The sequence below is a fragment of the Lactuca serriola genome, chromosome 4 (genome assembly GCF_051521515.1).
Source record: "Lactuca serriola cultivar US96UC23 chromosome 4, Lser_US96UC23_V15, whole genome shotgun sequence".
NCBI lineage: Eukaryota > Viridiplantae > Streptophyta > Magnoliopsida > Asterales > Asteraceae > Lactuca > Lactuca serriola.
Genome location: NC_136411.1, coordinates 63,522,504 through 63,547,455, shown reverse-complemented (window position 1 = coordinate 63,547,455; position 24,952 = coordinate 63,522,504). Strand labels below are relative to the sequence as shown.

At 36.5% G+C, this 24,952-nt stretch overlaps 2 protein-coding genes and 2 long non-coding RNA genes across 4 annotated transcripts; 2 read left to right on the top strand and 2 right to left on the bottom strand.

Moving 5' to 3' along the window:
• Positions 1-11,201: 11,201 nt before the first annotated feature.
• Positions 11,202-13,288, top strand: LOC145101732 (uncharacterized). Its single transcript, XR_013705788.1, has 3 exons — positions 11,202-11,404; positions 12,129-12,624; positions 12,932-13,288. It is a non-coding gene; the product is annotated as an uncharacterized LOC145101732 (long non-coding RNA).
• On the bottom strand, positions 11,780-13,499 carry LOC145101731 (2-oxoglutarate (2OG) and Fe(II)-dependent oxygenase superfamily protein). Its single transcript, XM_079039009.1, has 3 exons — positions 13,242-13,499; positions 12,757-13,004; positions 11,780-12,602 (listed from the first exon to the last, which is right to left on the bottom strand). Exons 1-3 carry the CDS (start codon positions 13,497-13,499, stop codon positions 12,035-12,037), a joined length of 1,074 nt encoding a protein of 357 aa, XP_078895135.1. The 3' UTR covers positions 11,780-12,034.
• A 4,567-nt stretch (positions 13,500-18,066) lies between these two features.
• On the top strand, positions 18,067-20,051 carry LOC145101730 (uncharacterized). The gene is made up of 2 exons (XR_013705787.1): positions 18,067-19,701; positions 19,779-20,051. It is a non-coding gene; the product is annotated as an uncharacterized LOC145101730 (long non-coding RNA).
• A 2,298-nt stretch (positions 20,052-22,349) lies between these two features.
• Positions 22,350-24,665, bottom strand: LOC145101729 (dihydroorotate dehydrogenase (DUF3598)). Its single transcript, XM_079039008.1, has 5 exons — positions 24,211-24,665; positions 23,541-23,957; positions 23,350-23,442; positions 23,128-23,267; positions 22,350-23,050 (listed from the first exon to the last, which is right to left on the bottom strand). Exons 1-5 carry the CDS (start codon positions 24,592-24,594, stop codon positions 22,603-22,605), a joined length of 1,482 nt encoding a protein of 493 aa, XP_078895134.1. The 5' UTR covers positions 24,595-24,665; the 3' UTR covers positions 22,350-22,602.
• Positions 24,666-24,952: the final 287 nt, after the last annotated feature.

The window sequence follows — 24,952 nt, the reverse complement described above, 5'->3', positions numbered from 1 at the left end:
CTTTTCATGTTTAACAGGGACCTTATCCACAAAAAAAATTTGATTTTGGACTAATGGTGCAAGTTGAAATCTTTTTGGACTTTATCCACATTTTTTTGATAACCACAAGGACCAAATTTGCATTTTAGTCTTTATTTTTAGTCATAACAACAATATACTAATATTTATTACTTATAAAAAAATTGTTTACTAATAATAGAGCTTAATTAAAATTTCTTTACTCATAATTTCAATATATAATACATATTTACACATAAGCATTTTACAAGTTGTGAAACACACACTATTATATTGATATTATAGGTAAGAAAAGAAAATTAGGTTTTTATTATGGATTAATAAAGTAACTACATTTAGGGGTGTTTGGATAAATTAGATTATACCTTATTAGTTTACTGCTTATTAGCTTATTTGTGGTGGGAATAAACAATACGCAATAAGAAGGGGGAGAAGCTTATTAAAATCAACTTATTTAGCTTATCCTTACCACAATAAGCTGATTTTTAAGAATTTCTATTAAAACACTTAAACTTAGCTTAGTATGGTGGGAATAAGCAATAAGCACCCTCTTTTTTCCTATCCAAACACCATCTTATTGATAACTAATGGAACATCAGCCTCCGGCGAATCTTCCGGTCTTCTGCTGCGGCGGAGATCTGCAAGTCACCATCAGAGAGACGCGTTAGAGCCGTCCCAGGGACTGTGCCCCAGGAGCGGACTCCGACGGTCAAGTTAGATCAGCTAGAAGATCTGAGATGGTCCTCTATAGATGGAGAGAACCATCTTGGTGCTGGTGGCTGATGGCGGCGGGTGGCGGCTGAGCCACCCGGCCGGGGTGTAGTGGCGGCTGAGCCATGGGGAAGATCTAGTGGTGGCTGGACCACTTGGGGGAGAGTCTAGGGAAAGGGTCCTCCTCCATGGAGGAGGTACTATTCATTATATAGGGGACAATTAGGTCAGGCCTTGGGCCAACCTAATTCAGGCCCAACTAGCAAGGAGTTGGGCAAGGCCGCCCGGAGGCGCCGGGTGGCGTTGGCGGGCGCGCCCCAGGCAGGGATGGCGGCGCGTACCAGGAGAGGATGGAAAGGGAGTGCCAGGTGAGGGAGTGCCTGGCCAAGCCGGCAGGAGAGTCCCCATCAGGGCTGGCGAGGGAGTCCCCAACAAGGCTGGCAAGGGAGCGCCAGGCAGGGCTGACAGGAGTGCGCCAGGCCAGGCTGGCGCGCTAGAGCAGTCTGGGCCACGCCAGTGGACCATATCCCATCAAGTCCCCCAGTTTAATGGTATTGGTACGCAGCCAATGACATCGGACTGGACTAAGCCGTATAAACCAACAAGAGAGTCCCCAGCGAGGCTGGCAAGGGAGTCTCCGACAAGGTTAGCAGGAGAACGCCAGGCAAGGCTGGCGGGAGCGCGCCAGGCTAGGCTGGCACGCTAGAACAGTCTGGGCCATGCTAATGGACCATATATCATCAAGTCCCCCTCCCCCAGTCTAGTGTTATTGGTATGCGACCAATGACATCGGACTGGACTTAGTCATATATTGTGCGTCGTCAAGTCCCCCTGGTCTGATGCGATTGGGTTGCTGACAATCGGATCGGACTAGTTAAAGCACCAAGGCATTTAAATAATAAAGAGAAATGACCAAACCTCGCCCACGAAAGCCGTGGGGTTATGCGATGAGCCAAACGCTGTTTGAGTTGACTTGATACTCCTTCATTGAGAGGAGTGCGAGCCAGTCGGTGAGATGCAACGTAACTGTTGTTGCGATCATGCGGACCGAGGCCGCTAAAGAGTGTTACACGACACTGATGTCGGTGGAATGTCGGACCGGGGTAACTAAGAAGCGTAAGCTTGCCATTCAGTCCCTGAGACTATTATCCGACGTGATTGTTGTGGTAGCCATGTGAGATGGGATGCCACCAGTAACCATCTACATAGTCTGCATTGCGGCGTACCAACCCTATTCCCCTCCCCCCCTTTCTTAGGGGAGGCAAGGAATAGATTCCGAGAGCTTGGCGACTAGGTTGCTTAGCGAGGGTCAAATAGTAAGACTATTGTTGATAGCCAGACAATAGAATTGTTGAGGGGTAGGCAATGAGGCTATAGGTAGGAAACATGCAGTGAGACTGTTGTCGAGAGCCAGGCAGCAGAGGTGCTAAGGGATAAGCGGTGAGGCCAGAGGTATGGGTTGCATAGCAAGACCGTTTCCAAGGGCCAGGAAATAGAGATGTAGTGGGGTACGCGGCGAGGCTATAGGTAGGGTTGCACAGCAAGACCATTTCTGGGAGCCAGGAAACAGAGATGATGTGGGGTACGCGGCGAGGCTACATGTAGGGTTGTACAGCAGGACTGTTTCCGGGAGCTAGGAAACAGAGATGCTGTGGGGTACGCGGCGAGGCTACAGGTAGGGTTGCACAGCGAGACCATTTCCGAGAGCCAGGAAACAGAGATGTTGTGGGGTAGTAGGTAGCGGGGCCGCTGTCGAGATGACATTCTTGCTGGAGAGTATCCTCACTATAGCATGTTGTAATGTGGATACCACTTCATCGATCGTCCGCAGCACAAGAGAACCGTGATGAATGGAGATGTCTTGCGGGAAAGCATCGTGTATAACAGATCAGATTTGGCTGCTAACGATCGTAGATGGATCACGCGAGACCGTGTTACGTGGAATGGATTGGGCTTGGCTGGCAGCGATCGTAGATAAATCACGCGGAAGAGCATCGCGTGGAATGGTCGGGGCATGTTGCTACTGGAGTCGGACTGAGAAGCCAGGAGACTCAAGGCGAGGGTACTGAACCTCGCATACGGAGCTTGCCACTATAATGGAGTCGGGATGAGAAGCCAGGCGACTCAAGGCGAAGGTACTGAACCTCGCATGTGGAGCTTGCCGCTATAATGGAGTTGGGCTGAGAAGTCAGGCGACTCGAAGCGGGGGTACTGAACCTCGCATGCGGAGCATGCCGCTATAATGGAGTCGGGCTGAGAAGCCAGGCGACTCAAGGCGAGGGTACTGAACCTCGCATGCGGAGCGTGCCACTATAATGGAGTCGGGATGAGAAGCCAGGCGACTCGAGACGAGGGTACTGAACCTCGCATGCGGAGCTTGCCGCTATAATGGAGTCGGGCTGGGGAGCCAGGCAACTCGAGGCGAGGGTGCTGAACCTCGCATGCGGAGCTTGCCGCTATGATGGAGTCGGGCTGAGAAGTCAGGCGACTCGAGGCGAGGGTACTGAACCTCGCATGACTGGGCGTAGCACCCTACAATCTATGTGTCTAGCTCGTGTGATAAGTCTGGGTTAAAGCGGAACGGTACCTGGTGCTTTGCTACATCGCTAGTCGTGCTAATAACTGATGCCTCGCTGCCTTGACTGTTTGCCGAGGGCTATGCGGGGGTGCTACTTAGAGTTGGATGGTGTAGCTACCCTCAAACGGTGCGTAGCGAGACCGCCGTCAAGAACTGGTCAGCAGGGCCGCTAAGGCCCGTGCAGCGAGCTGCTAGCGATAGGTGAGTAATGCGACTATTAAGAGTTGGGCAACAATACTACCGGGAGTTGGACCACGCGGCTACTCTCTCCATCCGGAATACCAACATCACCTCGGGGATACATCATCATTCATGGTGTCATCTTTTTATGTACTCTAACTCTTCCCCTTGGTAATAAAAATCACTCTACATAGTGTCATACCAACACTACTTCCCCCCCCCCCTTCTTAGAGGAGGCGAAGAAAGGGAAAGGCGGATGTATAGTCGCTGAAAGCTGAGATGCATAGCTGCTGGTAAGAGCCAAGCGACCCCAGTACTAACAAAAATTGGGGTGCACGGCTGGCACGACTGCTGAGAGTCAGGCAACGTAAATGTTGATGACCAAGATTTACGACTAGTGAGCTGGATCACATGACTGTTGAGGGTCGGGCAACGCAACTGCGAGATGTTGGCCAACACGACTGATGAGAGCTGAGCAGCGAGACTGCATGGCACTGGTCAACGCAACTTTCTGATAGCCAGACACCGTAATTGCCGTCACGAGTAGTAGTAGCGTACTACTCTTCTCCCTCCCCCTTTATTTTCTTGAAAACATTGAGATGGTCGGACCACATCTTATAGAATCAAATTTAGCTTGACTAGATTGGAGCGCACGAGCTTTGATTTTTTTTTCTTTGAAAATGGTGAGTGATCTAGGATGAAACGTATCTTCTTATGTCGGATTTTGTTGGGTGGGATCTCAACAAGCGGGTACTAGGCTGATCACTAAAATTTATCTTGCAAAAAATATTCATTTTAATTGTTGGGCTAGACCATCGAAAAACTAATTTGAGAGAGAAAACCAGCAAGATTGCTTAGCCCAACATAAAGTTTCAATCCATTTATTAATTAGTCAGCCCCAATCCAATAATAACAGCCCAAGATTGAGTTGTGGGCCCTCTTAGAAAATGATTAGCCCAATATGAAGGTCTTGAAGCCATTTGAGAAACATGGGTAGTGCCCTAATTTCTTTCTGTCGTTTATGCGAAACAAAATGAGAGGGTAGGCCGTTTTATGCTTCTTGATGAACTCGAAAGTGAAAAGTCGTATCTGGAAGAAGGTGGGTAACGAATGGTCCTGATGTCGGAGTTCATGATCTGCGGGGGAGATACGAAGCTCTATTTAGTCGGTGACACTGAGTGAGGGAGATCGGAGCGGAGGTAGTCGACTGGCGGCCCCGATCCTAGTGGTGGTCTGATGGCGCTACTGTCTTGCAATTGGAGATGGTACCGACGACCTTTCTCCTCCCTGATGACGACGATGATTGATGGTTCTAAAAATGACCGGTGATGGCAAATGGAGTGCTCTTCCGGTGAGAGGAGGTAGCCATTATTGCGACCGGCCATGGCGTTGACGAGTTGTTTTTGTTGGTCATCGGGTGGTCCGGTGATGTTGCGATTCCGATGCGACTACTCATTATCGATTTCTCTAATTTGCTATATCGTCTGGTGGAGGGTCAACTGGAGAAGGTGGTTATCGGATATCATTGCTGGTTGATTGGAGCACATTTCACCGGTGACCGGTGTTGAAGATGGTCTGCATTCAATCTGTTGCTTTGGTTTGTTTACCATCGGTCGATGAGCGGGTTTTGGAGAAGGAGATCCAGGTGAGGTCGGCTGTATTTGACTTTGTGTAGGCAGGTCCCACCTGCAAGTGCTTTTGTCCTTTGGTTTTGGTTCGTGGTGCACTGTATACACCCATACCTCTTTTTTTTTTTTCTTTTTTGTTGATTATAAGACAGCTCATTTTGTATGCTGTAAAAGGTTTCCTCTGTTGCTATTGTTGCTTTTATTCTTGTACAAGTCACTTTCTGTCTCTTTTCTTTTTCTTAAACATTTGTTGTAACGTAACTAGGACGTAGGGTAATTTTGACATGAGTTAAAAATAAATAAAACATGTATGAAAAACATACAAAAATACTCAGCAAAAAGGATGTTCTTGGTAATATCTTCTCTTTCTCTTTTTTTTGAAGAGTTTGTGAAATATACCACACAACAGATGGACTGTAATGAACCAAACTCAACTAAAAGAGTTCTGAGGAATATACAAGCCACAAAGCTATGTATACAAATAACTATTACAACAGTAAAAATATGCACGAAAATACATAACCTAGGAAGGTTTTTTTGAAAATTTGAACAAAGATGGAGTAAAACTCATAAAAACTTCCTTTCTTCTAAAATTGTTGAGAAAACCCCATAGAAAACGGATCTGATGTTGATTGTTGTTCATGAAACTTCATTTTCTTTTCAGCTTGCTTAACAAGCTATGAAGATATGAACAAGGAACAGATCTGGAAAAATTTATCGTTTTCTTTCTCTAAATTTTTGAAGAAAACACTAAGTAAGCAACTTCAAAGAAGTCTTGCAAAGAAAATCACAGACTGAAGGTGATTTCTTTATAAAATAAACTGAAAAATAAAGAAAATATTTACCAAAAACTTCTTCAACTCTCAAATTGCTTTCATAAAACACCAGAATATGAACAAAATGGAGGAAAGTTTATAAAAACCTCCTTTATCCCCGAAAATTTAAGTAAAAACGAGTTTGAGCTGGTTTTTCTAAGCTTGAGAGGTGATTAAGTGAACAAAAACTTACAGATCTGAAGATCTGAACCAAAAATGTTGATAGATCTAAAATGTCTTTCAAACATCATAAATGTTCAGATAAGTTAAAAACTCAACAGATCTGAAAGATTGTGAAGCAAATATGAAAGAACTCATGAAACTTCTATTTTTCTTTTGAGCTTCCTCAACAAACCCCCAAAATATTAGCAAAAACGAATCTAAAAAGATTATTGCAAACCTGGGGAATATTTGAGTGAATAAAATCGTCTAGATCTACAGGTCTGAACTAAAAACGAAATTGGGTTAAGAACTCATAAGAGATTCTTTATTCCCTACTTGCTGAAGAACATAACAAAGATAGACGAAAATGAGATCTGATAAAGTCTTTTAAGACTTGAGAGTTGCTCATATGAACTAAAACAAAGCATATTTTGACATCTAAGCAAAAACAAGGCAGATCTAAAGATCTGAACGAAAAACTCATAAATTTTTCTTTTCTCTTCATCCTACTCAAGAAACCCCCAAAATATGAACCAAAAGACGATTCTAAGAAGATTTTTGCAAACGTGGGGAGTGTTTGAGTGAAGGAAATCATATAGATCCATAGATCTAAAGTAAAAAACGTGATGGATCTATAGATCTAAAAGATGGTGAAGTAAATTTGAACAGATCTTTGCAAAATATAAACAGATCTAAACAAATGATACTAGAAATTAACAGATCTGAGGAAACCTGAGATGGAAACACATCAGATCTGAGGAAGAACAAGCTTGAAACCAACTGAGGCTTTTGCCACTTGCTCGGGTCCGGGATGGCGCCAAATGATGGAACATCAGCCTCCGGCGAGTCTTCCGGTCTTCTGCTGCGACGGAGATCTGCAAGTCACCATCAAAGAGACGTGTTAGAGCCGTCCCAGGGATTGTGCCCCGGGAGCGGACTCCGACGGTCAAGTTAGATCAGCTAGAAGATCTAAGATGGTCCTCCATAGATGGAGAGAACTATCTTGGTGCTGGTGGCTGACGGCGGCGGGTGGCGGCTGAGCCACCCGGCCGGGGTGTAGTGGCGGCTGAGCCATGGGGAAGATCTAGTGGTGGCTGGACCACTTGGGGGAGAGTCTAGGGAAAGGGTCCTTCTCCATGGAGGAGGTACTATTCATTATATAGGGGACAATTAGGTCAGGCCTTGGGCCAACCTAATTCAGGCCCAACTAGAAAGGAGTTGGGCAAGGCCGCCCGGAGGCGCCGGGTGGAGCTGGCGGGTGCGCCCCAGGCAGGGCTGGCGGCGCGCACCAGAAGAGGATGGCAAGGGAGTGCCAGGCGAGGGAGCGCCTGGCCGAGCCGACAGGAGAGTCCCCAGCAGGGCTGGCGAGGGAGTCCCCAGCAAGGCTGACAAGGGAGCGTCGGGCAGGGCTGGCAGGAGCGCGCCAGGCCAGGCTGGCGCGCTAGAGCAGTCTGGGTCACGCCAGTGGACCATATCCCATCAATAACAATAGTAAGGTGGTGCTTATTTTTGAACCGAGTGGATAATTTTTAAAGTGAATATAATTTATTTATTGTAATTAATTCTACATAAAGAGGTATAATTGTCATTTATTTTATTTCAAAGTATAAAACAATGTTTTAAAATTATACATTTTATATAGAGTTCATTTATTGATATTAACAAGTTTATGTAATTGTAGAATTATTTAAGACTTTTTTTTTTATTTTCAATTTTATGTTAAACATGTTCTTTGTGTAGGTTTTAGGCCTACCATTGGTTGGTTCAATTCGATTCATAAAAAAGTAAGCCTTTTTGGAGTTGACATGTTCTTTTCATTGGTTCATGGTCCAATTGATTTGATCAGCCACATCGATCCTAATTTTCACTCATTTCGAATCTGCCGCTTAAAAGCTTCAGCGTACCAAGCCGATGGAACAGATCATATATATATATATATATATATATATATATATATATATATATATATATATATATATATATATATATATATATATATATATATATATATATAACGAAAATGATTATTCATATATGAATATGGCGGTAATGGGTGGTGGCGGAGGTGACAGTTGTTGATGGTAGTTGGTTGTGGAGGTGGTGCTTGGTGGCGGTGGTGGTGGTGGTGGTGGTTGGTGACGGAGGGAAGTGGTGTATTACTATATGAATACATTTATATTTATATTCATATATGAATATTACTTATTCTACATTTGTTCGGTATGTCAGAACGTTTTGCGGCAAAAATAAATGATCAACTGAAAATGATTCCTTATTCTCAATATTTTTAATTTTCACAATTTAACTTACCTCTCTCTCGCTCTCTTTCCGTGTGTGTGTGTATATATATATATATATATATATATATATATATATATATATATATATATATATATATATATATATATATATATATATATATATATATATATATATATATATTGCGTGTGTATACCGTGGGTATTTGAACTACAAATTACTAGTATGTACTAGCTACCTGTATTGTTAAATACATTTTTTTTATATTTCTATAATCTACAATATTACTATAATAAAAAGCTACCTAAATAATAAAACACTGCATACTTCACATAAAACAAAACTAGCCCACAGGCCACATCATTGTGTTATTGTTATTTTATTAGTTTTCGTTTCTACTTTTATCGTTCATTTATTACAATAAAGTAATTCTTTAACGTAAGAGTATAAGTACAAGTATAAAACTAGCCCACATCATTGTGTGTGTGTGTGTCAACTGCATGCATATGTAAGGCCATATCATGAAGAGATTAAGAGGACGATGGAAGTTAGAAGCCTCGATCGCGCAAGAGAGATTCGAAGAAGAAAAGAAGATAAGTGTATTTGTTCAACTAAAATCTTCAAATGTTACATTTTCCACATCTATTTGGTTTTAATTACTAATTAAATATGTTTATTTTCTTATAAACGAAATGTTCATGTTTATTTTTTTTATTACATTTGATTCGTATATACCGAACATTTGTTTTCTCTGATGTAAATTTGGAACATTTTTTTTTTCAATATAGAAGCTCATTCACAAATTTCTATACTGGTTTTGCAATATCTAGCTCCTAATTTTAATGCAATTACATGATCAGAATGTTAAGATACAAAGTGATCACATTCATTTTTATGCATTTTTTTATCTCAAAAATAGAAGTTTGATCAAACGTTTTTATTTTGGTCTTAAAATTCTCTTAATTTCAGTGTGATCCCTTTGTCGGTGTTTAAAGATTCAAACTAATTACATGTGTTTCTTGTTGTTCAAACATTTGTTTCTTCTATGCCAAATGTTGTAGTTCGAGTATTCGGTTAGGACATATATTTTCAATATAATACATTCGATCTTTGTAATTTATTATAATTTTCATGTTTGTATACGGTCAATATGCTAAAATGCAAATATAAACCAAACCTTTGTTATTTAGTTCTCCAGTCTTAAAAGAATTCATTTCTCAAATTAGTTTGGCTCTTTGTTTGGATTAATTAGATTTTATGTGAATATGTTATACTTATATTCACATATGTGTTGAGATTTGAGCGTGTTCATTTCTGATATGGAATATGTTTGTATTTAGATTCTATCGTGTGGAGGGAAACTCTCTCAAAATGAAAATATATGCATGCGTTTTTATTGAAGATTATAGATGCGTTCATGCGTTTTTATTGAAGATTATAGATATTCTATTATTTTTATTATGAATATATAGTTAGTAAGCATTGAGACTATGTTTTGAAGCAACAATCTAATTTTGAGGTTTTTTAGATAGTTATGTTCGACAAATAAATCTATACTTATAAGCTAGTTTTTTTAAGCGTTACACATAATAACATTCCAATGAGTATATATAACTTTTTTAAATTATGCATTTTATTAATTATAAAAAAAAGTCATTTCCTATGTCCATTCCAAACACAATATAATAAGAAAAATTAATAACAAAAAATCTTATAACCCAAAGTATCATATATGGTAGTAATGTGCAGGATGAAATTTCAAATTAAAAAACCAAGAATGGAAAGCCATTAATTTGCTTTTTTGTAAATTCTTAGTTTTATAGTTTTTTATTTTCATTTTCTAGATATCTTGGTTTACAACACTTTTAAATATTAATTTTTTAGATCATTAACACTTTATTTAACTCTTAGACATCACTTAGAAATATAATCATATAGGTATTAAATTATTAGATGTCTACTAAAATACCAAGTCTTAGATCTAGGGCAACTTTTACTTGAACATAAATAATCTAAGAATTGTTACTTGTTTAATAAAATATTAAAGTATTTATTTTCTTTTACCAAATCATTTTCTACACAATATATAAGTTTTATTAAAAAACCAGTATTAGTAGCGACATTATTAGGGACAACACCTTTTGCGACAATAGGTACCTCCGGAAAACTTGGCCGGATTAACACCTGCCAGTTGCCAGAATATTTTTAGGAACAACACATTTAGGGATGTCGGGAAGTATCGGCTATGAGGACGAAGGGACGACATTGTTGAGTATTTGCGACGCATGTTGTCGTCTCAAATGGTGCCTTTTTTTTTGTTGAGTTGACCGACCTTTTTATTTCTTCAAAATTTTCCAAATTGACCTGATAAAAACAAGTTTATTCCCTTGAAACATGTATATAAGTTAAGGAACTAAATGAGCAAATTCAAAATGCATTGTTGGACGAAGGGACGACATTGTTGAATATTTGCGACGCATGTTGTCGTCTCAAATGGTGCCTTTTTTTTATTGAGTTGACCGACCTTTTTATTTCTTCAAAATTTTCTAAATTGACATGATAAAAACAAGTTTATTCCTTTGAAACATGTATATAAGTTAAGGAACTAAATGAGCAAATTCAAAATGCATTATTGGGTTAACGTCTTATTATTATTTTAATTTTTGTTATATATATATATATATATATATATATATATATATATATATATATATATATATATATATATATATATATATATATATATATAAAAGGTAGTTTTTTTCTAAAGTAAATATTTTCTAACCTTTTATGTATTGATATTTATTGTAAATTTATTATTATTATTTTTTTTAAACCGCCTAGATTTTGGATTGGGCATGGCCCCATTAAGCTTCTCGATCTTCCGAAGATATGATATGCAACTGCGGGACCCATTCGAGCCATCGTCATGGCTAATGACAGGTGTTTCTTGCCAAATAACGATTTGACACTCAAGGCGGCTGCGCGTGAGAAGCAGTCGCCGGAGGCAGCACAGAGAATATGCATGATTAACGTTAATAACGTAGCTCTGTGTAAGTTATCCATCATCATATCTTATAATTCCGAACGCTTCTTTTGTAAGATCTTAATCTGACTTCTAGTTTTTTAGCTAAAGTTTTTCAAACGAATCGAATCAATTTTGGTAGTTATGATCTAGATTTTGATATCTAAACTTTCAGATGTATTATGGTTGACTGAAACTGATTCATAGTCCAGATCAGCCTCTTTTTGATTAATATAAGATCTTCTAAAAGAATTGCGATAAAGTGATTACGCCGCGATTAGCTAAATAGGTATATTAAATTACTTGGAAACAATTAATTATAACTAGATCTCGTGCTAGAAAGCAGAATATGCACTGATGGAATGATTAAAATTACTCTGATTAATGTAATAGTACAGGAAGTTTGCTAGGCATATATGCACCGAATGATATCACTGAGGACAAACAAAATCTTTATGTAAATAGATTATAGACGAAGTAAGCTACCAATTAGTAGGACATTTTAAACGAATGCTAGATATGCATTATATATGCTTATTCTTTTACAAACATGTTGGATATCTTCGTTAATTTCATATTCTAAAGTAACCACGATAACAGGAGGTGTATGGGGAGTTGCTTGATACATGCTCATATTGTTCTGAAACCATATCATCTTTCACAGAATTCTCAATGTGTCTATGTACCTAGTTTCTGATAGACATTTCTTAGAGATATGATCAAGAAATTCACCAAAGCTTCCCTCTCTGTAGGCTATGGGATACTGTTCATCAACGAGCTGTGGTGCGGGCCCTACCTTCTTCTCGATTGGCAGACTATGAAGACTAGCAATCGATAATCGATTCCTCTTGTTGTTCACAGTTGCTCGATGAAAAGTACTCTTGTATCTACCATTGCTCATCACTTCAATTTGATCTCCTAATTGAACTGTTAATGCTCCTTGTATAAATGGTACAGAGTGCCATTTTCTATCTTTGTCCATGATTTGGAGTCCTTGTTGGTTTTGGTTTAGGATTGTTAGGGTTCCATAATCCGAGTGTGGTGGGATCCCGAGTGTAAGATCTGGTTTTGGGCATGGTGGGTAGCAGTTTACAGTTATGGCTTGAGAACCTTTTTCAATCTCATCATGCAAGTAGTTTGCATTCAAGCCTAGGTTTTCAAGAACTATTGCCATTAATTGCTTTTGCAATATGTGCACTGCTTTTGCATAGCTTCCCATTTTTTCTCTGCACAAATTAAGTCACTAAGGTTAGTAAAACACTCAAAACCAATAAATATTGTCAATATATGTTCCAGTCGACCTCAAATTTTATAGCATGGATGTAGTTTATAGACTCGTATTCTTTTGTGTTATAGAAGAATGTGTATTGGTAGTTTTACCTGTAAGTTGGAGGGTTTGAAGGCCATAATTGGATCCATTCTGAGATGGGATTTGCATAATGCTTGATGAAATCTCTCCAAAAAAACATCTTATCTGTCCCATGATTCATACTAGTGCCATATCTAACAGGCTCACGAACATTAGCTGAAGCAAATTGCATCTTCTCTTTGCTAGGCAAGTGAAAGAACTCTTTTGCAATGTCTAGAGCGTCTTGCATTACTGAAATAGGAATCCCATGGTTTACCACCTTCAAATCACACAAGTTTTGTCAATTCAGTTATTAATTTGATTAATAACTGGATGCATAACTTAACTGATCGGTCCCACATCCAACATGAACACATAAATCAAAATGTCCACTAATAAGAAAAAAAGGTGAGAACAGGCTTGAATCTATGAGTTGTTAGATTCAAATCTCGGTATCACCTTTTTTGGTCTGGGGACATTGTGATTCATCTGTGGGATCGGTTACATGAGCAAATACCTGGAAGAAACCGAGTTTGTTGCAAGCTGTATGAATTTGATTGATGGTTTGAGATCTAAATAAAGGATCCTTCAACAATGAAAGATCAATGAGGGGGAGGTTGGTTGAAGGGTGGTCCATGAGCCTCGGGTTTGGTCTTTGCAATGGAGGAAGAATGTATTTTTCGGGTATATTTTCATCACTCTTGAGTGTAAGTGTCATTGCACTAATAAATGAACATTCTGATATTTCAATTTCAATTTCTCCATTTTCTTTCATTTTCTACTTCTATGTTGAAAATGAAAGTCCAAGATTTGAAATATCTAAAATGAGATCTTTATCCGAGTCTTTATTGTCTATTTATAAGCAAAAGAATTCTACATGATTTTCTTTGTCTTATGTATTGGTTCCTTATTATTAGGAAAAAAGTACATGTGTAGCCCCTTTTATATATACTAAAATAAGTTTTAATTATTTGATAAGTATGTCTCATTTTTTAAGCAAAGTTTGTTTCAAATATTAGTTTTTGCTCAAAGATATATAAAACCAAAAGACAATAGGCATAGACAATGTTCGACACGTGTCCTTTTAACTCTGGTGTACACTAGCGAAAAAAGAAATCGGAATATGTGTTATCGGTACGTATATTATTTTACTTTATACTATAAATATAGACTACTAAAAACTAATTAAAATGTTTGTATACCACTCAGAAATTTGTTTCGCTATTATATTATGAGTCTATGACAACAGTAAGCAAAATTAACCGTATCCTCACTTTGTCTCTCTTAAGTTAGTTGTGACTTGTGAAGTCATGATAATAATTCTGATCCATTCATTTAAGTTTTGAAGATAAAATTGGAGTATTTTAGTAGTTTTTGTTGATGCATGGCAATTTTTTTGTTAACGTACGTAAGCTGCCTGTTGCAACTTTGTTGTGACATGTTAATTAATATATATTATAATTATTTACTGAAATGCCCTTCAGTTTTTTAGGATGGGGACATGGGGTGGGTGGGTGGGTGGATATGTATTTTGGCGTTTTGGGGCACATGGACTATCGTCTCTGGGAGATCGGATTGTCCATGTTAACTTAGCTTGAAAGTTTCGAGTGCCGTCACTGTCCCATTTTAGTCCCTTCGCTTTCGTATTTTATCAGTTTGGTCCCTGGACTAAAAATAAAGTTGCGCAAAAAATTCCATGTTTCTCGTTTTTATCTTTATTCTTCATATTTTTTTTTTCAAATTAAAGAAGCACAGTGTCCTAAAAGGCATTAAATAAAAAATTTCAAGCGAAATTACCATGTTATGCCTCTTGTTTGTGCAAGAACCAAAAGTATCAATTTTTTTTCGAAAATTTGTTACCATTTTAACATTCTTACAAGAACAACTTCACCATTAACAATTTGTACATAATCTAAAACTATAACACAAATCAATCAATAATCTGAACCACAAAAATAATATTGTTATTACTTTATTACTTCGATCAAAGACATTTATGGTTATTACTTTACACAAACCAATTAATAATTCCAACAATTGATTCTCACACCTCTTATAGCATACAGGCACATCAAATATCTCCCCACGTCGCCTTTCAAGTTCCCTCTGAAATACCCACGAAACAATATCCCTACAATTCTTCCCCTTACCAACTTCAACTTCAAACGGGTGTTTCTTCCGGTAAGATTGAACCGTTTAAGAGGGTGTTTGGCAAAGCTTAAAAAATGAGTTTTTTTGACTTATTACCGGTTCCAAACCGGTATAAATCAAAAAGAGTGTTTTAGTAAAAGTTTTTTAAAAGCCGTTTGGAACCTCCAATAAGTCATTTTCTGATAAGTTACTTACCTCTTACTTATCACAAACTTCTTATTTCACCATTCAAAGAAATTGACAAATATACCCCTTAACCGAAACTTACATTGACACAAAACACAAGCTATAAGTTAATAAGCTTATAGCGTTTGACACCCGATAAGCTTAGCCAAAGACTTTTTTTTAAAACTCAATTTTGATACCGTTATAAGTTAATAAGCTATAAGTTAAAAAGATAAAAGCTATTTTATATAAGCTTTGTCAAACACCCTCTAAGAAAATGAAATGGCTAAGTTGTTAGGGGTTTTATTATGTATTTATGTTTTTTAATTTCATGTTTTTGTTTTCTAAGTTTTTAGGGTTTTTATGTCATGTTATGTTTTTTTAAAAATTTTAAGTAATGAAATTTAAGTCTTCTATTAAAGTTGAATTGTTTTAAAAAAATAAAAAAAAAATAATAATTGTGTATGCTATTTAAGAAACCATGAATTTGTGGTAAGTTTGATGTGGCACTAAAATGACACTTAGGTGACAATTTGTTGTAAGTTTGATGTGGTAAGTATGGTATGGTTTTCTTAAATTCTTATCACTAACTATAAATATGGTAGGTGTCATATCATCCCTACCTCATCATTACACACAACCATATTAGGTTAGTATACTCATCATTTTGCATCATTATACCTCTCTTATTTTTTTATTATATAAAAAAATAAATATTTTTTTAATTATTTAAAATATAGAGAGATAAAGAGACAAAGAATATGATTGGATATGGTTAATTGTGGTGGTGACCACAATCCACCACTCCACCTCATCACCTCAATCTACCACAATGACACGGGGTGGTGTTCACATTCCCACCACCTTGTCATGTCAATCACGAATAATGCTCATTGCAAATACTCCAGAAGGCCTAAGTGTGATACCATACCTTTCTCTCTCTCTCTCTCTCTCTCTCTCTCTCTCTATATATATATATATATATATATATATATATATATATATATATATATATATATATATATATATATATATATATATATATATATATATATATAAAAAGAAAAAAAGTAGTAGAAGTAAACTCTTGGATTTGTAATAACGTCAAAGAATGACCCAAAATCAGTTTTTTAACTCAATCCCCAAATGGACCAAAGTTCTTGGGTTTCTTTACTATTTCCTAAAATCCATAAGTTACCCACCACGAATCAGGATGTTATACTTATACCTATTTGCATTAACACGACATTTATTATCAAGGATTAAATGCAACAAATAGTATTGTATTTTAATTTAGTTAATAACTGTATCATTTCATTTTTTTTCCTTATTATGATGTTATGATTTAACTTTTTTCTTAACAAGATAATGTAATCCACGCAATCAGCCACTTTTTTTAAGGGTAGCTAGGGCCGGCCCATTTATAAGAAGGCATGTGCGTCTCTTTCGCATCTATTATAAATTTGATACTTAAAAACTTTACACAGGTTGTAGTAAAAACACAACAAGACATATCGCATAACACTGTACCTCTTTTTCTGTAAAATTTTGAATCTTACCACAACTGATTTTTTAATTATACCTTAAAAATGAGGTAGAGGTGAATGAGATCACCTTGTCTTGACCACAGTTTTGGATCTAACCTCCAACAACTTCCCATCCCGTTCATAATCCCATTCTATAACAAGATTAATCCCTTATTCGGGATACTACCCTACACCAATACACAACACACCATCCTTACCCATAATCGACATAACATGTAACACCACAAACCTTTAGGCAACCACAACACCGTAGTAACACCTGTCATGTCCCCCACCTCCTCCTACCGAAAGTAGATTGTTAATTCGACAAACTCCTATTCTTTAAAGTCTTTGTACAAAGATAAACATATGTCAGGTCCTCTTGTAAAATGTAACTTGAGCATTGGAATCAAAGTTAGAGCGTTTGTAATCACACTGGAGCATTTTGACATAAGGTGGAGCATTGTGGCAGAGCACTCTGACATAGCATTGTGACGAATCACTATGGTAGAGCATTCCGATAGAGCATTGTGATGGAGCTTTGTCAAGCTTCTGAAAATGTTGGTGTACCTTAATGCACCATAGTGCTCTCGTTGGTGGTAGAAAGCTCTCCCGATGAGAAATCTCTTTTTGATGGTTAAATGCTCTCCTGGTCAGATAAATATATCTTTGGTACAAATGTGTTCTTCAAATTCAAAGGTTGAAGATGCTAGTCCTTTATTTAGGGCGGATCTCTGTTGAATTGTACCATTAATATATGTTTGAGAACTCTTGAATAAGAATACTCATTCGTGCTCGTAGACATAGGCTACCTTGACAAACCACATAAATATTGTGTCTTTGTGTGTGGTTTTGTGAGTTATCTGCTTACTTTCTAACAAGTAGTATCAGATCTTGTCAAAGTAGCATTAGATCCGTTCCGGATTTTAACAAGTGGCGTCTCATTCCTAACAACTCTTCCTCGTTATCCTCCATAAACATTACTTACCCATCTCAAGAGTATATTGATATGAACACTACTAGTTATAAAATGTAAAAACATCTTCGGTTATTGTATTTCCAGTATATAGGTGTGAACATTGAACACTACTAATTAAGTAATTATAATAACGTACACGATTTAGATAAAATCATTCCTTAAAAACTTAACAAAACCTTTTTAGAAAAAAAAAATGTTACTGATGTATAAAAATGTCCTAAATTTCTCTTTGAAAAAAAAGGGTTAGATAAAACATGAGTCTCGAGAGTCTCGAGGGTGTTAGACCTTAATCAATGTGACAACATGACAATTACATGCTATCATTTTAATGATCATATCTCCATACTTAATAAAAACCTCCTTTAAACGCCACGTGTCCATTTTATACGCAAGCAAGATGCCAAGTGTCATTCTCTCCACTAATTTATTCACTTTTTTCCCGCCAATTCAATTAATTTCTATAGATTTAATACCTGATCTGATTCCCTACAATTTAGCAGACTATTTTGGTCGGTTTCCATTTACTTTATCTCTATCTCTATTCCTGCATTCCTACATTGAATTTGAATTTGAATTTGAATTTGAAATGAACATTCAATTTCAATTCATAAAAATCAACAATTCGTAATGAATTATTCAATCCCTGATTTTTCTCCATTTAGTTTGCATTCTTTATGCAATCAATTCCAAATCATCGATGGATTCTTAATTTCAAAATATGTAAGGCAATCTTATTCTATTTTCAATCTTATATGTGTGTTCGCACTATATTATTACAAACAATTCAATGGACTAGGTTTTTATGCCACGATTCTCATACTATGGGAAGATGAATATTCCTTGGAATTCATTTTGATTCTTGTAACGACATGTGGATGTGTTCTTTGATAATAAGATGAAAGTTCTTCTGTAAGGATCGATTTTTGATCTACTACCCTCCTATTTAAGTCTCGAACACTTTTCATGGTAATTTCTTCTCCATCTCTAATCTTTGGTTTTTGATTTACTATGTTTTTAATTGGTTTTGATTTTTAGGGTTTGATGCATTTCTTGTGGTACGTAGATTATCCTTCAATGTTAGTATGCCCGAATTGGTAATTTTTTATTGCTTTTTCTGCAATATTATTTTTTGGGCTTCGCTGTGCAGCATAAAAAATTTATGCATCCATTGCCCACTCATATCCATCTTTCTCGAGTCCTCTGTAGTGTATATTCATCTGGTAAGGTTTTTAATTATGTTTTCTAATTTGACCTAATTATTAGTACTTATATGAACTTTCTCTATTTGGTTTTTTGCAAGAAGTTCAACAGAGGTCTAATCCCTTACAAGGTTTTTGGTATCCAAAAAGAGAAAGACAATTTGGGGTTTTGACAAAGAAAAAAAAAGAGATGTTTACTCTTATTATTGCAGGCTATTAATCATCATGAAAGCCTCTTGTGTATAACTTCTTCATTATCCAAGAAAAGAAAAGATACCGACAAGAAATTGAAATTTTGTTAGGAGTTTAATTTGCAAGTGGAAAAATCCCTTCAAATTACTATAAAATCTAACTGAAATAAAAATGGTTTCATTCGTGCACCAGAATTGGTTTTCTAAAAATCAAGATTTTGGTTGTAAATGGAGTAAAATCAGATGGATCCCAAGAAAATGTTTAACCATGATTTGCACTAGAGTTTTTCTAATATCAAACACTGCTTCTGTTATCCTTATTTTTTTTTTCTACTGTTGCTTTACTTTTGGAGATGCATGAAAGAAAAGATATCTCCTTGGCTTTGGAATCCTTTGGCAATAGGATCGACTTGTATTACAAAATTGATACTCTTTATTGCTTAAAAAAAATAGGGATGCATGTATGTGTACTTTTATATGTATATATCCTGGTTTCTAAAAATTAATCTTAAATTATCGTATTGTGCAGGGTATCACTTCCTAATTATTGAGGGGTTTCATCATTTACAACCAAAAACTAAATCTAACCTTTTCACAAAACATTCTCATGGAATAAGCCACCCATGGTAGACCCGATAAATACAACATCCTATAGCAGTAGCAAACACATTTAAGTAGATTGCTTCTGTTGTTTCTACCATATGCTTAGAATCTTGTCATTTTTGTGTATCACTGGATTGTGATTCAAGATGTCTCTTCTCTCAAGGTAAAATTTAAATAATTTGTTATGTTATTGTTGAATCCTTATTGTTTTGGTTTTTAACAAGGTGTTTGGTGATGCAGAATCTTCCATTTGTTTTTTTGAACAATGAAGTATTGCTGTTTTTTCTTATAAATGTTTTTTTTCTTATTTATGCATTTTACTTTGAAGATACAATGCCATAATGCAATAAACTGTCTATGCTTGTACATATGGTTTTGTGTAAAGAAATAAGAATGTATGTTGTAGAGAATAAAACATGCATACTGAAGGGCGCCTTGCCGCCTTGCATATATAGAAAAGTATAGATCCTTGTATATGTCAAAATCTACTTGTGGAAAGAGCTTTTTTTTTTTTTTTTTGATGTTGGTCATTGGATAATTATTATTCTATTTAATTACTCATAATAATGATTATTATAACCCATGGTAATAGCACATATTTCTCTTTTACAGCAGCTACGTGTAAAGAATTATTTTTATAAGAACAAGTTTAGAAAAGTCGGTGTTTTATAAAGAAAGTTGTTCATATCTTAAACCTATTTTTTATATTAATTTAAAACAATTGATTATACGGTTAAAAATAAGACATCTAACTCTTTGAAAATAATTGCTTCCAAATATATGTTTATTATTACTATTTTTGAAGTTATAATGGTGTTTAACTTTGTCAATCGTGTAGTACACGGGCTATAACCTAGTTACTTATATAATTTATCCACGGTTATTTCATATCTACCTAACATATTGATATTAATATGATTTACATCAAATTAGTTCATTTGTGTTTTTCGGTTGTTTTGTCAACCTCTACTTTACATCAAATTGTCATAGATTGTTTTCATCCTCGCTAAAATCAACTCATCTAATTATATATTCTTCAAATTACTCTGGGGATGTTTGTTTTTGATTTTTTTTATTAGCAAAAAAATATGTGTTTTTTTTAATACAAAAAACTAGGGATTGGATAGCTAGGACCCAACCGGTCCATGACCGGAATCTCCTATTTACAGGTCGGTTCCCCCTAATCAACTAAACTGGTTCTCAATTCCACTTGTTCAGGCCATGTTTGGACTTACACACAATGTATGAGCATATGGAATGCTAGGACCAAACCAGAATGGAATCAGTCCATGATCAGACCTGAATCAGTGGCGGAGTCAGGGTCAAAGTTCATGGGTAGCACAAAAAAATCTATGTAATATATAATAAGAAAAAAAAATAAAGACAACAATTGCATTACACATAACAAAGTGGAAAAATAGACTATAGGATATATAATACATTGTAAAGTTCACTTCTTCACTCTTTCTTTTCCCAAAAGTGAGTAATTATATTTTTAGTCTTAACATTCTCAAGTGCTTTATTTTCCACACTACAAATCAAAGCGTAATTCATAAAATCGTCACCTATTCTATTATGCAAATTGGTCTTCAACAATTTTATTGCAGAAAAGCATTATTCAATGGTTGCGGTTGCGACAGACAAAACCAAAGTTAGTTTTAATAATCTATAAACCAAAGGAAAAGAGAAGTGTTTCCTTATTTCCACCAACAAACGAGAGAGGTTTGCAATTCCTTTTAAGCTGACAAATTTCTCATCATAGAGCAAAGAATGATAATAGATATCAAGTTGCCCAATTTCAACTTCAACTCTTTCTTTCTACATCCCTTGTATCATATCTATTCTCTAGAACCACAAACCATGGTAATCATCAAAGCTAGTTGGTCAAAAAATTCTTCAACATCATCATGTTTTTTTGCTACCGCCACAACCACTAACTGAAGTTGATGTGCAAAACAGTGTATATAATGTGCAAAACTATTTTCTCTTAATACCAAAGATTTCAAACCGGTGAATGCACCACTCTTATTACTTGCCTCATCATAACCTTGGTCGCTCACCTATTTATTTCAAAAAATCAATAAAAGATATAAGACAAAAAAAAGTAACATCCGAATAAAGAAATAAATATTTTATGAATTCTCACCTAAGTCATACTTAAGTTGTTGGCCTATCCCTCGGTCCGAAGGAAAATCATTCAAATCAAAAGTTTGTGGCTTTTGTGGTGTTGGAGTAGGTTCATAAGCCTTGGTTCTTATGGAAATTTGACTTAACCTAACAATAAATAATAAGATTGAGTTTTATTATTATTATTTCCTTACTTGTTTCGTTGTCATAGTCCAGCACCTGAGGGGAGTTCACCGGGAAAAGAATGTCCGCAGCAACAACTCAATGAACAGTGTGTGTGCAGGGGGTGGGAGGAACAAGCAGCAGGTTGCGATCGGTTTTCCTTCAAGTCGATTCTTCTGATTTTTTGCAAAATGAGATAAGAGGCTTCTATCTTACCATTTTTTGTTTCATTAAACTAACTTGTATTTTGGGTTTAAAAAGTTTGGACTTCGGACTACTTAAACTATTGGACTATCGTAAATATTTTGGGCTATTTTGTAGCTAATAATTTGCAGAAAACTCTTTGATATGGATGTTGCATAATGCATATTATCTGATATACTTGACAGATAAAATACAAAGAAAACTGAATATACTGAAACAATAGAAACTTTAAAACGAAAACTGGAACTGGTATCTGATTCATATGCTTTGGATGGATCTAATCTGGTAATTTGTGTAATTGTGGGTGTAATGTGTTCATTTAATCAAACTTCATGTGTTAACTCTGCTGATTTAACAAACATGACCCATTTACAAAAAATCCCCTTTTGACTCTTTCGCATTAGACTCTAGTGCTTTACCAACAAGACAATCTATCAAACAAGTTGGTAATTAAAAAAAAAAAAAAACTTTACACAAGTTATAGTAAAAAACACCACACAACACATGACTTTCCACCTCTTTTTTTTTTTTTTTTTTTTTCTATAAAATTCTGAATCTTTCTTTCCACATCTTAGAAAGGAGGTGAATCAGTCCACCTTCTCTTAACTTCAGTTTTGGATCTAACCTCCTTCAACTTCCCATCCCTTCCATAATCCCTTTCCATAACAAGGTTAATCCCTTCATCAGAATACCACCCAACACCAATACACAACACACCATCCTTACTTACATCAACATAACCCGTAACACCGCCAGGCAACCATAACACCGTAACATCCACCATGTCCGCCGCCTCCTCCTCCCCAAAGTAGATTGCCATTTCCGGCAAACTCCTCTTCTTTAAAGTCTCCGTACAAAGATAAACATACGGTGGGTCCTCCTCGTTATCATCCATAACCGCCGCCTCCCCGCCATAAATCGGTGTGGCACTCGTCTCAAACACCTTCCAAGATCCGCTCAATTCCGATGGTTGCACTCTTTTTCTTTGAGAAAATGGCTTCACGTCAAAATCCACGTCACTGTATTTATCAAAAAAACATTCTACAAATTTATATCTGACACTGACAGTGACAATGACGGTGACAGTATATATTACCTTTTGTCAGAAAGATGAGCGGTACCGACCCATTGCTCTTCGTAAACAGCTACCCTCATGATTTGAATATCCGAACCACCATCACTGAATTCTATAGTGTGGACAATTCGTAGTCTTTTGTGACACCCTTTAACTAAACACTAATTGATGGAAGAAAAGATTTTAGTTTGAATTAGGGTTTAAGAACATGATGAAACCACAAAGAAAAAAAAAAGAACTTACTTGCTCGAATTTGAAAGTTGGGGATAGGAAGTAATTGGAATCATCAACTTCTCCAACAGGTATGTCGACTGGACCCCTTGAATATGAGCCATCCTTTCATGGAATATAGTTATAACAAATCAATAGAAGTTTTTTTTTTTTTTGAGTAAGTGAAAGACATGTGTGAAAGAAGAAGTAATACAAGTTCTTACCTCGAAAAAGACGAGACCAGGCTCCATACCCATGAGATCTTCTTCCATTACATCACTTGTTTCAAAGTTAAAAGACTCGAATTTTGGGATTACATGGTTTGTTTTCCTTCCATCAAACGCTTCTATGGTGGATAAAGATGCGTCCTCTTTGTTTTTGTTCACACGTCTATTTTCACCATGAGGGTTTAAAGTCACCCAATTTACAGTTCTTTGAATATTAGATTCATGTGTTCCGTTTGTTGATGCTACTGCTTCGATCCGAGAAAGAGTGTAGCAGTCAAATTGATGTTCGTTGTTTCTTCCAACATCAATGGGCTCCATTTTAGCGGTGATAGGTGAGAACACGGCTCCTGTTCCCTTCCATATGCCACTAACACTACTTGCAAATGTGTTCCATTTTGGCATAATCACAGGTTCCTGAAAGATCAACATCATATTATACATATAATCAGTTAGATGAAATGAAGCCACAGAGTTAGTCAAGAAGGCATGAACCTAGCAAGTAATTTAACACTAAAAAACCTTCATATGTTCAGCGAATTGGACCGGTTTCAACTTAGAATTCACTAAACTACTTCAGATCGAAACCATAATCTTCAACAGAAACAAGTTTAAACATGAAATTCAGTATCAGCTGGAATAAAAAGGAACGAAATCGAGACAGCCATACCTGAGTTTGTAAGACCTTCTCCGTCTCTATTAACATCGAACCAGAAACCATTATTCCTTCATCGCTCTCACTAGCTCTCCGTCTCTTCGTCGTTGAATTCCTTACCTTTGTCCTCCTCCTATCGCCTTTCTTCCGCTTATCTCCTCCTCGACTCTCATTAGCCGCATCGTTATCGATACTCCAAACATTATCCTTCCCCTTTCCTTTCGCTGCCTTCACTCTCGCTATTCCGCGATTGTTAGGGTTTAAGCTACTGCACCAAATACGCGAATATGGTTGCCGGAGAGTGCTTAAATTAAGAGATGAAGATGGAATAAATCGTAGAAACTGTGTGTTTGAATTACTCCAAAAGGTTCTTGAAGCGTCCATCAATGGTGATTGCATTCTTTTTCTTTCTTCTTGCTCTTTTCACTTCCGTAAATTCGTATCAACGGTATGTCAAGAGGATATTGTTTAAAAATTTTGCTAATTTACGCGAATAACATCGGACTTGTTATATTGACAGTTTAGCCACAAAACCTTTATTCTATCGATCTTAACCTCTATACTTTTTAATCGAGATTAGTGACCTCTCTACTTTTACTTTTCTCCTTCAACCCATACAAAGATAAGTTTTGACCATCCACCGTTAACCTATTTAGTGGTGGACGTGTCCACACACAACAACTAAAAAAGGGTTGGTTTACCAACCACTATAACCCTTTTATTTTTTAATTTTTAATATATATATATATATATATAT

Bases quoted from the DNA above. Each gene is read 5' to 3' on its own strand.
- LOC145101731 (XM_079039009.1), bottom strand. From the start codon at position 13,499: ATGAAAGAAAATGGAGAAATTGAAATTGAAATATCAGAATGTTCATTT. The intron at 13,005-13,241 runs GTATTTGCTCAT...TGTGATTTGAAG, and splicing joins ACAAACTCGGTTTCTTCCAG to GTGGTAAACCATGGGATTCC. The intron at 12,603-12,756 runs GTAAAACTACCA...TAATTTGTGCAG, and splicing joins TCAAACCCTCCAACTTACAG to AGAAAAAATGGGAAGCTATG.
- LOC145101729 (XM_079039008.1), bottom strand. From the start codon at position 24,594: ATGCAATCACCATTGATGGACGCTTCAAGAACCTTTTGGAGTAATTCA. The intron at 23,268-23,349 runs GTAAGTTCTTTT...TCCATCAATTAG, and splicing joins CAACTTTCAAATTCGAGCAA to TGTTTAGTTAAAGGGTGTCA. The intron at 23,051-23,127 runs GTAATATATACT...TGATAAATACAG, and splicing joins GCTCATCTTTCTGACAAAAG to TGACGTGGATTTTGACGTGA.